This window comes from Typopeltis vanoorti, chromosome 7 (genome assembly GCF_054136105.1).
Source record: "Typopeltis vanoorti isolate ZY-2024b chromosome 7, IOZ_Tvanoo_1.0, whole genome shotgun sequence".
In the NCBI taxonomy this organism is placed as follows: Eukaryota; Metazoa; Arthropoda; class Arachnida; order Uropygi; family Thelyphonidae; genus Typopeltis; species Typopeltis vanoorti.
In genome coordinates this window covers 141,253,400-141,268,152 of record NC_143555.1, presented here as the reverse complement: position 1 = coordinate 141,268,152, position 14,753 = coordinate 141,253,400, and the positions used below count along the sequence as shown (strand labels likewise).

Sequence of the window (14,753 nt, the reverse complement as noted above, 5' to 3'; positions counted from 1 at the left end):
AGAGTAGCTGAGGAGATTGCCTTTTGTTCGAAATCTTCAAAAAAGATGTTAGCTAATATAGGAAACAGGGGGCAGGAGACAGTATCATCTCAACTCTAGCACATCATGACAATCTGTACTGTCAGATGATGAAAAGAACACATCTTTTTTGAAATCTTGTTTTTTAAAATATTGAGAACCTCTTGACTTTGAATGTTTGTAAAGAGAGCCACCACGTCAAAGCTCACCATGATATCTGAAGGCTAGAGTTTTAAATTTTTGATTTTTGAGACGAAATCTGTTGAGTTTTTATATGTGAAGAAGAATTTCCTGTAAAACCTTTTAAGGATGAAGCCAGAAACTTAGATAAGCTGTAGGTAGGCGAGTCAATACTATCCATGATAGGTCTCAGCGGGCAGTTTTCTTTGTGTATCTTCGGGATACCATATAACCTTGGGATGATGAGTGGATGTAAATGACCAGGTAGAAGCCACATAGTCGAATCTAAGGAAATTGTTATGGACCCTCATCATATAAATAATAACCTTGTTATAATCTACCGGACTCTTTCAGCTCTGCTATCCGATATTGGCACACATGTGAAGTCAGACGCACGCAGATGCCCAACAACAGAACTTCAACACGGACTGTAGCTACAGTTCAAAGCTAACTGAATTTTATAATAGTTGTTTTTATAGTGATACAATGTTTCTTATAGTGTTTTTTATTTGCTTTCTGTGTTCCCGTGCCTGAAGAAGTCGAACAATCCGAAGAAAAATGTTGCATTTTGAATAAATTTAATTGTTTTTTCTAGTTCTCGGATCTAAGTCAGTATATATTATTATTATTATTATTACGGGCAACTTCAGGGGGTCCTTAGACTCATCGAGGAGGCCCAAATCATGTTCATCACAACTATTTGACATTCATACAGTATCTATCATACCTTGCCTTAAACTCATTCACTGTCACAGCATCCACCACAGACTCTGGCAGCCTATTCCACTCATTCACCACTCTAAAAGTAAAGAACCCAGCTCTAACACCCTTACTAACCACACTTTTGCCCAGCTTCCATGGATGTCTCCTGGTCCTCCCACAACCAGCCCTGTTTTCAAAAATATCCTCTGAATTAATTTTATAGAAACCCTTCAGTAATTTGAATGTCTCAATCATATCTCCCCTCCTCCACCTATCAACCAATTTTTGCAACCCACAAATCCTCAACCTGTTCTCATAAGATTCATTCCACAGACCTGCTATCATCTTGGTCACTCGCCTCTGGATCCTCTCAACCTCCTCCCCATCAAGAAGAAACCTAGGTGACCAAATCTTGGCACAGTAGTCGAGATGGGGTCTTATCAAGGCTCGATATAGAGGAACAATAACATGCTTGTCAACGTATTCTTCAGCAACCAAGTGATTTGATGAGCTGATTTGCCCCCACTTCTGCAATATGCCCCCTAAACTTCAACTCCTTATCCACCAACACTCCTAAATCTCGTGCCTCATCAATTTCCTGGAGTACAGTTCCACCAATGTAGTAAACTGCTAATCTTTTCACCCCAAAATGTTTAACCTTACATTTTGCCACATTAAATTGACATCCATTCTCTTGAGCCCAGACCTCCAATCTATCCAAATCATCCTGCAAAATTTTGACATCATCTGCATTCACTATTGCCCTACCCAACTTTGCATCATCCGCAAACAAATGAACTGTTCCTCTCAGATCCTTTCCTATATCATTAATGAACAAATTAAACAGCAGTGGTCCAAGAACAGATCCTTGTGGCACACCACTGGTGTCACAGGCCATCCTGTGGACTCTACTCCTGAATAAACTACTCTCTGATATTTCTCCATCAACCACCCTCCTATCCATCTCACCATCCCTATATCCATCCCATATGCTGCAATTTACTTATTAGAATTCCATGTGGTATCCTGTGAAAGGCCTTAGCAAGGTCCAGTAGAATCACTGTAAACCCATTACCCTTATCCAGTTCAGCCGTCACTGTGTTATAATATGTGAGCAAGTTACTGAGACATGATCTACCCTTCACAAAACCATGCTGTCCCCGATACAGTATCCCATTTTCATCTATCCAATCTTGTATTTTCCTCTTGACTATTTTCTCCAAGACCTTGATAGCGATTCCTGTTATGCTGATTGGCCGGTAATTTTCAACAGCAGCCTTGGAACCACCTTTATGCAGCAGAACTATTTTCCCCTCTTTCCACCCCCTTGGGACTGACCCAGACCCGAGGCTCAAATTAAACAAAATGGTCAAGGGCACTGACAATTTTTTAGCCGCTTCACGTACAACACGAGCTGGTATACCATCCAATCCCACAGATATATTGACATTGAGGTTCTGTAATAGAGTATTTACCTCTACTTCATTCATCACAATTCCAGTATAACCTGTTGATTCTTCCATTCCTGCAATGTCACCACCTGGATGATATACTCTTGCAAAGTGCTCACTCAGTAATTCCACTATATCGACTGTCAGCATTTTTTATTATCAGATTTTTATTATCATTTTTTATTATATTTTTATCAGATTAGAGGCGTGAACAGATGGCTGTTCACGACTCTAATCTCTCTAAGAACTCTCATATCTGCGGTCTCTACTATTTGGTCAAGTGTTTTTCTTCTGACCCAGCCCTCATATCCATAAGTTAAAACTGGTTTGAACACTGTGTTGTATACAGGGGGTGTATAGTGTTCTGACTAATTTAGTGCTCTGACAGCTAATTTAGTGTTCTGACTAATTTCTCTCTTATTCCATATGAATTTATTCAATTGACTTCCCACCATACCAGCTTTGTTGATTCTGTTGTATATTTCCATATTTAATTTACCATTTTCACTAAGAATCATGCCTAAGTAACTGAAATGTTTTACTTGTTCCACAGGTTCCCCATTTAAAACACAGTTGACATTTTCAAAGATTCTACCTATTTTCATGGTCTTTGTCTTTTTATTGCTGACCTTCATACCATATCTATTACAAAAGTTATTCAATTTAGTCAGGGAATCTTGCAAAATTTGTAGCAGATTTATTTAGAAGTATAACATTGCCCGCATAAAGCAAAGAGCTGACATTAACATCTCCAAATCTGATATCATGTTTAATACTACTTTCCTTCATAATGTGATCCATATAGATAATGAATAACAGAGGGGATAATGTACATCCTTGTCTCACACCAGATTTAACATTAAACCATCTTCCTATACTTCCTTCAATTCTAACTGCTGATTTACAACTCAAATAAAGACTAAGTATTGCTTGATATAATGCCCCATTGACACCATATAACTGAAGTGTATTGAATAGCTTCTCTCTTGGCACCTTGTCGTTTGCCTTTTCCAGATCGACAAAACTTAAATACAGATCTTTGTTATATTCCCATGCTTTCTCAACTAATTGTCGTAAAGTGAAGATCTGATCCTGACAGCCTCTATTTGACCTGAATCCAGCTAGTTCTTCACCAAGCTTTACTTCAACAATTCTTCTCAACCATTTCTCAAGTATACTGGCATAAATCTTGCCCGGAACACTCAATAGGGAAATACCTCTGTAATTCTCACATTCAGTTTTATTTCCCTTTTTATATATGGGTACTATTAGAGCTCTACTCAAATCATCAGGAATTCGTCCCTGTGTCCAGGCCTTCTGAACTATGCAGTGCAGCCACTGTAAGACTTTTATACCACCATACTTCAGCATTTCTGGTCGAATATCATCTATTCCTGCTGCCTTTCCACATTTCAAGCCTTTGATGGCTTTTTCTACTTCAAGTATGGATATGTATTCCTGACTGTATACCTGTTGAGTGTTTTTTACCACTGTGCTATCACTGCTTGTTTCATTTAGCAATTTTTCGAAGTAATTTATCTAATTACTCTATACTTCAAGGATATCTTTTTCTCCCATTTTCATGACACCTTTATTATCTCTAAATCTTTATACAGCACTCTTTCCTCCATTTCTAAGCTTCTTCAACAACCTCCAGAATATCTTATACCATCTTCTTGATATTTATTTTCTATGTTCTTGCCAAAGTCCTCCCATAACTTTTGTTTAGCTAGTTTTACACAGTGTTTAGTTTTCTTACATTTGTCTTTGTATTTTCTAAGAGCACAAGCTGACTTATTTGCCAGGAACTTTGGATATGCTTTCTTCTTTTCCTCACTGCCTCTTTAACTTCCTGTGTCCACCATAGAGTTCTGATTTTTCTATCCTTGCAGACAACCTCACCACATGCCTCTCTGGCTGAATCAATCAGGGTTTTCTTCATGGTTTGCCACTGAATCTCCAAGGTTTGGTTCTTGTTCTCAAACTGTTTAATTTTTCTTCAATAATCTTTGTGCATTTTAGTCTACAGTTCACATCTGAGAACTGTTTAAATTTTATTTGCTTTTATACGCAAATAAAAAGCGAAAAGTTTTATTCAACTTTTATAGCAGTAATATACTATAAAATATGAAATTTATTATATCATCTTATTATAACCATTGCAACTGATGGAGTCAAGGACCTACTGAGATATAATAATAATAACAAGATAATAAAAATTTCATTTTTATTATCTTATTAGTACAAATAACTAATTTTTATTATGATTATGGTAGAAAATTAATAGGATAGCTTTCCTTGAAATGTGATGAAAATAAGCATTGTCTATTTCCTTTGTAAAATTATTTACAACTGTTATGGATAAAGGATATGTTAAAAATCATAAAATAAAACATAACATAAACTAATTTTATAAATGATATAGACAACTGTTATGAATAAAGGATAGTTTAAAAAACATAAAAAGAGTTTATCAGACTGTCTACTTGATTCTACAGGAAATCTCTCTCATGAGATCATTTCAGATACCAGATTTGAACTTTTCAGCAAACAATCTGCAACTGATGCTGGATAGCAGTTGACTCAGGTCAACTTACACATGTTTCCATTATTCATACTGTAATAGTGGCTACAAGCTTTACTTGTAGTATTTTTAGTTTACTTGCCTTACATTTAACATAAAATAAAATTTTAAATCTAAATATAGAGAAAAATAAAATATTTTAATTAAATATTTAAAAAATAAAACAACAAACAAACTCAAGTAAATAAAAACGAAAATAAAACTCCAATTAAAATAAAAACTAAAGTAAAATAAAATAAAATACATCTCAAAATCAGCAGAAATGAAGATAGGTACCATCAAGGATCGATACATAATCCTGATGGCATTTCTCTTGAATATTTCCCATCACAGTTTTCTGTCATTCCTTATCTCATTTAATAATCCTTCAAAGTAATTATTCCAGGTATTCCAAAATATCATTATCTTCTGTTTTTATGTCACCTTTATCATCTTCGATTATTTTTATAGTCAAAGTTTTTCAATAACCTTCACAACATTTTGCCACAATTGTGATATTTGTCTTCTATATTCTTACCAAAGTCTTCTCCATTACTTTTATTTAGCTACTTTTACATTTTTTACTGTATTCTCACAGGGCATCTGCTGACTTGCATGATAGGAACTTTTGATATGTTTCTTTAACATCTTGCATCTTAAGCCCGCTATAGCATAATGCTTATGATACCTCTTCTTCACTAACAAAGAAATCACCACCTCTGGCAGTCTGTTCTACTCATTCAGACTCTACAAGAAAATAATCTTGCAGAGTCTGAATGACTCTCCCTTATTCTCTCCCATTAATCAAGTATTGAAAAATTTCTTCAGCAGCTATTCTTATAAAGTTCCTTTTGGTAACTTATGTTTCTCTCATATCCCCCTCTCTTCATGCCTCTCTTCGAGTCTTAAGATGACCATGTAATAATAATAAGCTTGAATAACCAGAAAAGTCACCAACTTTCAATCTAATCAAACACCTGCAAGGTTTTCTAGAACACAATATGACATACAGACACTATACCCTTCTCCATTCAGAAGTTGTGAAGTCATGTGGTCATCATGATCCACAGGATATCATCTGTTTTGGCATCTCAACATGACATTGTAAAAACAGTCATAATTTAAAATTCTGAATATTTTATAATCTGAATATTTACAAATTATTTATGTTAGTACATTATTAGTTTTGGTTTCATAACACGTATTGTCGGCATCTGCGATGTGCCTGTTATTGATGTTATTTTTCAATAAGAATATAATTTTGCTTCACATTTTATTTTGAAATGTGAAGCAAAAAAAAAAAAAAAAAAATTTATGTACTTACTAGATTTGGATAGTTGTGTTACTTTCAGAAATTTTATTGTGGTTTAAAATTATTAAGTGCTGTGTTTTGTAAAGACATTCTCATAACGTTAACGGAGAAGACACATCAGCCATTATACCTAACTTCTTGCTTGCCACTTTCATGGAGTGCGCATGTTTGCTGAGGAGTTTGATGGGTAATTGACAGTTAACAGACAGCGCGTTCAGTATCGAGGTAACGAAAACAACAAGAGAGCATTTGGTATGGAAGTAATGGAGGAAAAAACAAGGAAGAGCTAATGGAAGTTTAAGAGTGCAGATGGAGGAATTTTGTTCTTATGAAGTTTTTTAGTTGTATGTGACAGTAGGAGGAATATTAATAGACGATTCCAAAAAAGTAATCATAGAACTGTAAGCCTTGTGCTCACAGTTCTATGAGTGGAGGAGTTAAGACTGTAAATAAGTATTGGTAAATAAAAGAAAATATTGCAATTGACGTTTTATAGGAATGTTCGAGGAAATGCTGATTGGAAAATTTCATCTGTCTTAAGGATGCCGGATTTATCTGTTATTTCTACTGGAAAAGAAGACGGAATTTAGCAACTTAGATAAAGCAGTAGAAGAAATTCATAATATCTATACTTCAGAGTCAGGAGGATTAATGTGTGCTACATAAGGGTGATGAGAAAGGATTCTATGGAAAAGAAGAAGAGAATCTTATATCTTTGGAAAAAGGCCTTAACAAAGAAACTGAACAGGAACATTTTCTTATTGTGTAAACAAAGTGTTTAGTCTAGTAGATGTGATTAAGTTTATGTTAAACAAACCAGTAATAGAATGAGTCAGAGAATGAGTGATCTCTAAAGTGTAAGTTTATTTTAAAAGGCTTTGGATCCAGATTCTGTAGTTAGTTGTGTAATTTTATTTGAAGTGTATATATTGTTTTTGTTTTATTAAATGTGTATATTTTATATTTGGTCTTGAGTCAGTGATTTTTTCTGATTCTGAAAGAAACAGTTAAAAGTCATTGCACCAATTGGAATTGAACCCCTTGTGCATATATAAAAACACTCGGAAATAGAAATAATTGTTATAGAGAAAATCTCATAACAAATGAGGATTGATAATAATTAATTAATAAATAATCCCTCTTTATAACAAATTTCAGAAGTTGTGAAGTCATGTGGTGATCATGAACCACAGGATATTATCTGCTTTGGCATCTCAACATGATATTACACATTAAATAAACTTGCCAAGAAATTATATTCTTGCTTAATCCTTTATGTAAATGTAAGCAAACAAAGTTTGCATGTGAAGTATCTTTATGACAAGGCTACTTGTGCACAGAGGCTAATGCAAAGCACATCCTTGACGAGATATAATGCTGTGTTATGGGAGGGGAAGTGATTCAGTTCAGGAGTAATGAGTCTAGTAGTGATCCTTTAGAGTCACTCAGTGAGATTTAGAGTGTCCTGTAGATCACTCAGAGTTTTTGGAGAAGTATCCCTGCACTTTAACAGTATTCAATAAAGGTTGAAACCAGTCTGGGTAGCATGTTGGAACATTGCTAGTTATTATCACATTCTGTGGTGTCATGTTCCAACACATATACAGTAACTAATTTACTGTTTGTATTCTGGTTTATCAATTATATGTAATAGTTGTGAAGTTATCAAAACATCTAATAAGTGTAATTAATTGTTAATAGGCTTTTGGTGTGTAAAACTTTTCTGTACCAGTATCCGTGATGATGTAAGTCTTATGACATACAAACCTTATCAGGTTTTAATTGCTTATTTTTATTAAACTCTTTATTTGCATCATAATGTAGTCTCAATACCAAAAACTACCCACAGAAACTTGCATTTGCATCTAGAAGCACATGGTGAGTGTTTATAGTCTAAAGTTACACAATTAGAATAATTATGCATTAACCATAAGAACTTAATCAACCAATTAATGTTTCTGGTTTGAACAGAGACAATGATATTGCACCCAAATTCGTAAGAATTAAACATACATTCCATTCAGCCAAAGCAAACAGAATCTGCAAAAAACAGAACGAGTTATCTTAAAAGAATGGATCGCAGCCACTAGATTAGAGCTTTCAAATATGACATCAAGATACGTTCACTCTACATAGTGAATTAGCTTCGTTGTTACCATCCAACCTATGGGATAACATTGACAGACTTACATCCAACAAAGCCACAGCAGTTGCTAATAAAAAGAAATATAATTTTAAGTTAAGGGGATAATAAATTCTTCATTATTTTACAGCCGGATACGAAACTCGGAGATCAAATGGGGAAAAGGTTGCAGGTCACCTGCACCAGGCATCCTTCCGGTCCTCAGCCATGCTGGTCCGTACGAGGAAAGACACAGGAACAGAAAAATATCGAGAGAGAGAGAGAGAGAGCAAATCACGCGTGAGCACTTTTTATTCTGTTTTCCAGTGCCCTCAATCAGCACTCCAATCGTACTCATGTCTCCTTCCCATTTGTTCTCCGAGGTGACGTCACCTCTTCTCTCTTCGTCAAGCGCTGCTTTCATGGAGGGTTGTCACGTTCGCTTTCCACGAACGCTCACTCATCATACGTTATGTCATCAAGTGGTGGTCAGGTAGTGGCCTTTGGACTTTCATTAACAGGTGGATGTACAGCACTTGTCTTGCACATAATATAAGTTTACATTCGTGTTTCATTCAACAAATATATTTCTATCTTAGACATACTAATTAACACATATCATGATTTAGCATCAAAGTTTCTTTACAGCTCATTCCAATCTAAACATTCCACATTTCTTAATTTTCATTATCTTCAAACTAGGATGTGACATGTTCTGTTATATATAATGTGTTTACCTCTTTTCTTTCCTTTTTTTTGAGAGTACAAGTATATTCCTGCATAACTTTGTTTTCTTGTTAGATCTTGGAAGAATGGCTCTAAATTTTGATAGAGCCCTTATTCTAGATCTAACAAAGCCCCCCCCCCCCCCCCTGCTTAACTAAAAATTTTTTTTTTAAGAAAATTTTCTTTTAATCAGTGAGTTGTTGCCCCAAAATTTTTTATATATTTTTTAATTTTTTACTTTTAGCAACAGCCTCTCCTCTCTCTGGGGAAAGTTCTTCCACTTTGCCTGGGTCTGAGCATGTATCTTGACACTGGGTTCTGTGATTTCCCACTCTCTCCTGACCTCGTTGGTTCACTAGATCCCCCCCATTGGTATTACTTTCGTGGGTCATTTCTGAGGTCTCCCTGTTTCTCATGAAGAAAGGGGGATATTCATCTGGAAGATGCTCTTCTTCCTCTCCCTTATGGTCTCCCTCTTGAAGTAATTGCAGATTGCCACGGGGCGAGTTCTCTCTATTTTTGTATTTGTTCCCACCCCTCTGTCTTCTCTTAGTCCCCCAGACACTTTGCAAGGAATCACCAAAGCAGACTAATCTCTTGGATCTACTCTTGTAAAGCTTAAGGCGGTCAGAGTGGACAGTGATGACCTTCCCTCGATGGTTGGTCTCCTTAATTTTAAAGGTCACAGGTGTTATTTTCTCGATTACTTCAAAGGGCCCGACTGCGCGTCTACCAAATTTTCCTCCTTTCCCTTTTCCCTTGAAACCCTGTTCCATTAGAATTAAGCTTCCCTTCCTCAGGTCCTTGGCTCTCCTCAGTCTGTTTGCATATTGTCTGGTGTGCTGGGAACACCTGTCACTAGACTCAGCTACTAAGTCATAGGCCAGCTTGTTGTCTCTAATAAGGTTATTGAGGTATTCATTAATATCGGGAAAACCAGTCTCTGCCTTGGATCCTCTGAAATCAATCAGAAAAAAGGGCTCAAAACTATAGAGTAGTACTGCGGGGGGCCTCCCTGGTGGCTGCGTGCAGGGCCGTCCTACAGGTGAAGAGGGTGTGAGGGAGATGAACATCCAACTCTGAGATCTGCCCTACTGCTAGTTTTGCTAATGTGGGCTTCAGAGTGTCGTTCATCCTATCACACATCCCATTCGCCTGAGGGTGATATGGGGTGGTGAAAAGTTTCTTTATCCCTAATGATTTGCATAAATGTAGGATCACTTCAGCAGTGAAGTTTATACCTTGATCCGACAGCAGGGTTTCAGGCGTTCCATACCTCGAGAAAATCATTTTGTCACTGTTATGGATGTCTGGTCCTTCACGGCTGTAGCCTCGGGGAACCTAGAAAACATGTCTATTATGACTAGGATGTACTTGTTTCCCCTTGATGTGGTTGGGAGCGGTCCCACAATGTCCATGGCCACGGCCTGAAAGGGGCATGAGGTGAGAGGGAACGGTTGGATAGGGGCCTTACCCATGATGGGGGACTTCCTTTGACATAAAGGACATGAGGACACATATGCCTCCACATTATGTCTCATTCCCTTCCAAAGGTACCTATCCGTCACCCTCTTCCATGTCCTGTGAATTCCCTGGTGTCCTGCCAGATCGGTATCATGAAAGGTGTATAACACCCATGGAACCATGGCTTCTGGCACAATAATCTTCTCCCTCCATCTCCCTGTGATGCCTTGCTTGGTCAGCAGAAGTCATCATTGTCCATGTATATATTACCATATGGCTCTGTCCTGCGTGATGTGGTTCCTGCATTTGATAGTTTCTTGTAAACCCCCCCCCCCCCATGTTGGATCGGTCTTCTGGGCCTCAATAATGTCTCTTTTTTCCCAGAGCTGGAACCAGGTGTCCGGTGGTCCCTTTCTCACAGTCCCTTGAATGACTGAGACTTGTTCAGTGGTTTCTTCGTTACGGCTGGGGCTCTCCTCGGGTTGGGGTGTCAGTGACTGGGACAGGTAGTCGGCGACCACGTTAGATTTGCCCGGTACATAACTAACCTCCATTCTGAATTCTTGTATCTCCAAAGACCAGCGTATAATTCTTTGATTCTTATCCTTCATAGATGATATGAAGGATAAGGGTTTGTGGTCTGATCTGAGGATGATGTTTTGTCCCAGCAGTACGTGATGGAGCTTCCTGAGGCTGTACACAACTGCCAGAGCCTCCCTTTCGATCACAAAGTAATTCCTTTCTGAGGAGGATAATCTCCTGCTGATGAACGCAACTAGTTTGAAGGGCTTGCCATGGGTTACCCCCTTTCTCCAGACTTAGCCAATCTGTTTATGGAAAATTTTGAAACCAATGCATTAAAAAACTATTAGAAAAAAAAACAAAAATTTGGCTATGTTACATCGATGATATATTTGTTATTTGGTCAGGAACAGTGGATGGGTTAATTACTTTCAAAAATTACTGAACAACTTATATCCCAATATAAAATTCACTCTCGAACTAGAACAGCACAAAAAATTACCATTCCTTGATATCCTTATCGAAGTAAACGAAGAGGAAAAAATGTTATCCTTTTCTGTATACAGAAAACCTACCACAACAGGAAGATTTTTAAATGCCATTTCACACCACACCACCATATATAATCACAACACAAAAGAAAGGCATAATTAAAACTTTACGAAACAGGGTATACAATATATGAAGTATGTCAATTAAAAGGAATAAAGAACTGCACTACCTGAAAAAGAACCTCACACTCAATGGCAATGAATCTAAGACAATCAGAAAAATTCTTAACACATCTCCTGCAACTCTCTTACTTAAAGATTTCAAAAATCCAATCACACTGCCTTACATCAAGAATGTCACAGACAAAGTGGCTGCCTTGCTCTGCAAGTATAACATAAAAGTGGCTTTTTTTTTACCTTTACAAAATATCTCAAGATTCCTACATCCACCAAAAAACCTCCACATCACCCTATGAAAAAACTAGGCATTTATGAGATTCATTGCTCTTGTGGTATTTGTTATGTAGGCAAGACAAGAAGGTCGGGAGAAATCCGCATGAAATCCACATAAAAGATGTCGAAAAAAGAAGAGAACATAAATCAGGCCTGGTATTACAAATAGTACAGGCCATCAAGTATTTTGTTGGCAAAATACTTGATGTATTTTTTTGCTAAAGAAAATTTAAAGAAGCCTCACAAATGATTAGGATCGCTACACAATGCAAGAAAAATCAAGGCCTAATTTTATATTAAGTATGATCTGCTATTGTCAAAAATTTAACTGTGTTGTAACATTGCTAGTCATCACATTCTGTGGTATCACACAGACACGTGTGATACCACAGAATGTGATAACTAGCAATGTTACAACACACATACAGTAATGAATTTACCATTTGTATTCTAGTTTATCAGTTTTATATATAATAGTTGTGAAGTTATCAAAAATCTAATATGTGTAATTAATTGTTAATAGGCTTTTGTTGTAAAACTTTTCTGTACAAGTACTCCTGATGATGTACATCTTACGACTTATGAAACTTATTGAATTTTAATTGCTTATTTTTATTAAACTCTTTATTTACACCATAATGTGGTCTCAATACTGAAAACTGTCCAAAGAACTGCTAAACCACAGAAACTTACATTTGCGTTTTTCATATTCTTCTTTTAGCCTTTTATCCAAGTATAAACAACCAAAGTAGCCTGTTCAGTCATGAAGATCTTCACAACTAGGCTACTTGTATATATAGAGGCTAAACACATCAATTGCCTTAGTATCCCATAATGCAAAGCACACATCCTTTCAGATGTGTATAATTTCTTGGCAAGTTTAATTTAATTCATAACCAAGTGAAAACAAAAAAACTTTCTGCATATTAGGCAGGTGGTCTTAATTCAATGAATACCAATACAGAATCATTACTCACCTTGTGAAAGAGGACACTGTGTAGAAGATATTACTCTTGTTAGAAATTCTAAGATTCGTCTTTGGGACTGAATATTTACAGTGTTGTTCTTAAGGGAACTAAAAATATTAAAAAGGATGAATCACTTCAAACATCAAAGCAATTAAGATATATGTGTGCACACCACACATGCAGGTGTTTTTAAAATTAAAAAAATGAAAATCTTACATTTTTTAAATTTAAAAAATGCAAGATTCTTCACATTTTTTAAATTTAATGACAAAAAAGAAAAGGAAAAGTTTTAGTTTTATTATATATCCAAAAATGTATTGACCAAAACAAGGAAAATATTTATTTGCTTCATTGACTTCGAGAAAGCATTTGACAAAGTCCAACATGCTAAAATGATTGCACTATTAAAAAGAATTGGATTAGATGGTAAAGACATCAGGATCATTGAAAACTTATATAGGAACCAAAAGGCATCTGTTCAAGTTGATAACATTATTACAGACTCCATTAACATCAAACGAGGAGTAAGGCAAGGATGTGTGCTGTCACCTCTTTTTAACATATAATCAGAAGCCATATTTCAAAAAATCTTAAATGGAAGAAAGGAAACAATTAATGTAAATGGCAAAATCATCAGTAACATCTGATATGCTGATGACACAGCTCTCTTGGCTGACAATATTCAGGATCATCAAAATCTTCTGGAACTAGTGAACGAAGAGAGTGAAAAAATGGGATTAAAAATAAATATCACCAAAACTAAATTCATGGTCATAAGCAAGAAACCAATTCTTAATTCAGCACTTTCTTTAAATGGGAAACAAATAGAAAGAGTGGCAAAGTTTAAATATCTTGAATGCTGGTTAAATGAAGATTGCAATCCAGAAATGGAAATAAAAGTTAGAATTGAAACGGCAATTTCTCTTGATGAAATTAACACTTTGTAACCGCAGTTTAAATTTAGACCTTAGAGTAAGCATGGTTAAATGTTATGTATCGTCTGTACTGTTGTATGGTGCAGAAACTTGGACCTTGAAGACAACATCAATAAAAAGACGTGAAGCCTTTGAGATGTGGTTATACAGACAAATGTTAAAAATCCCATAGACAGCAAAAACATCCAATCAGGAAGTACTGGAACAAATAATGGGGAAATCACGCAAACTTTTAGATACCATAAAAAGGAAAACTGCATATCTTGGTCACCTACTTCGTAATGAAAAATATAAGATACTTCAATTGATTATAAAAGGGAAGATAAATGGAAGAAGAGGACAAGGAAGATGAAGAAAATCTTGGCTGGCAGACATCAGACAGTGGACTAGCATGAGCTCTGAGAGACCGCTCAGAGTAGCTGAGGATTGCTCAAAATTTGCCAAGGTGGTTACTGACCTCCAACAGGAGATGGCACTCAAAGAAGAAGATATATGTAAACATTTAGCTAAATATATAATGCTTTAATGCTTTTAATAAGTATTTCTTTGGAAATGTTTTGCATAAAAGAAATCTTTGTACAGCCACAGCATGTTGAAAATTATTTAAAAGATGTACCTCAATTTCATTTTAATTCTGTAACTTAAAAAAAAAAAAACTTGGCAGGAATCAGAAATTATTGAACTTGTCGTTGAAGAACTGTAGCCTTATTTAGAACAGGTGATGATTTTGCTTATATTTCCACTATGATATTTCACTGCACCAGGAAGTAGTGCACTTCCTGGCTTGTGCAAAAATAATCACAATCAATTTCCTAATAGGCACCTTTAAATAATAGGGGATACTAT

The 14,753-nt window shown here is 36.0% G+C and overlaps 1 protein-coding gene across 2 annotated transcripts in view; it reads right to left on the bottom strand.

Moving 5' to 3' along the window:
• The window catches only part of LOC150105134 (AP-5 complex subunit zeta-1-like), a 220,029-nt gene that overhangs the window by 182,398 nt on the left and 22,878 nt on the right, over nt 1–14,753 (bottom strand). For both annotated transcript variants that reach the window (XM_090396170.1, XM_090396169.1), the window contains exon 4: nt 12,982–13,079. In XM_090396170.1, the coding sequence (XP_090252296.1) occupies nt 12,982–13,079 (98 nt within the window). The remainder of the gene's footprint in view (nt 1–12,981; nt 13,080–14,753) is intronic.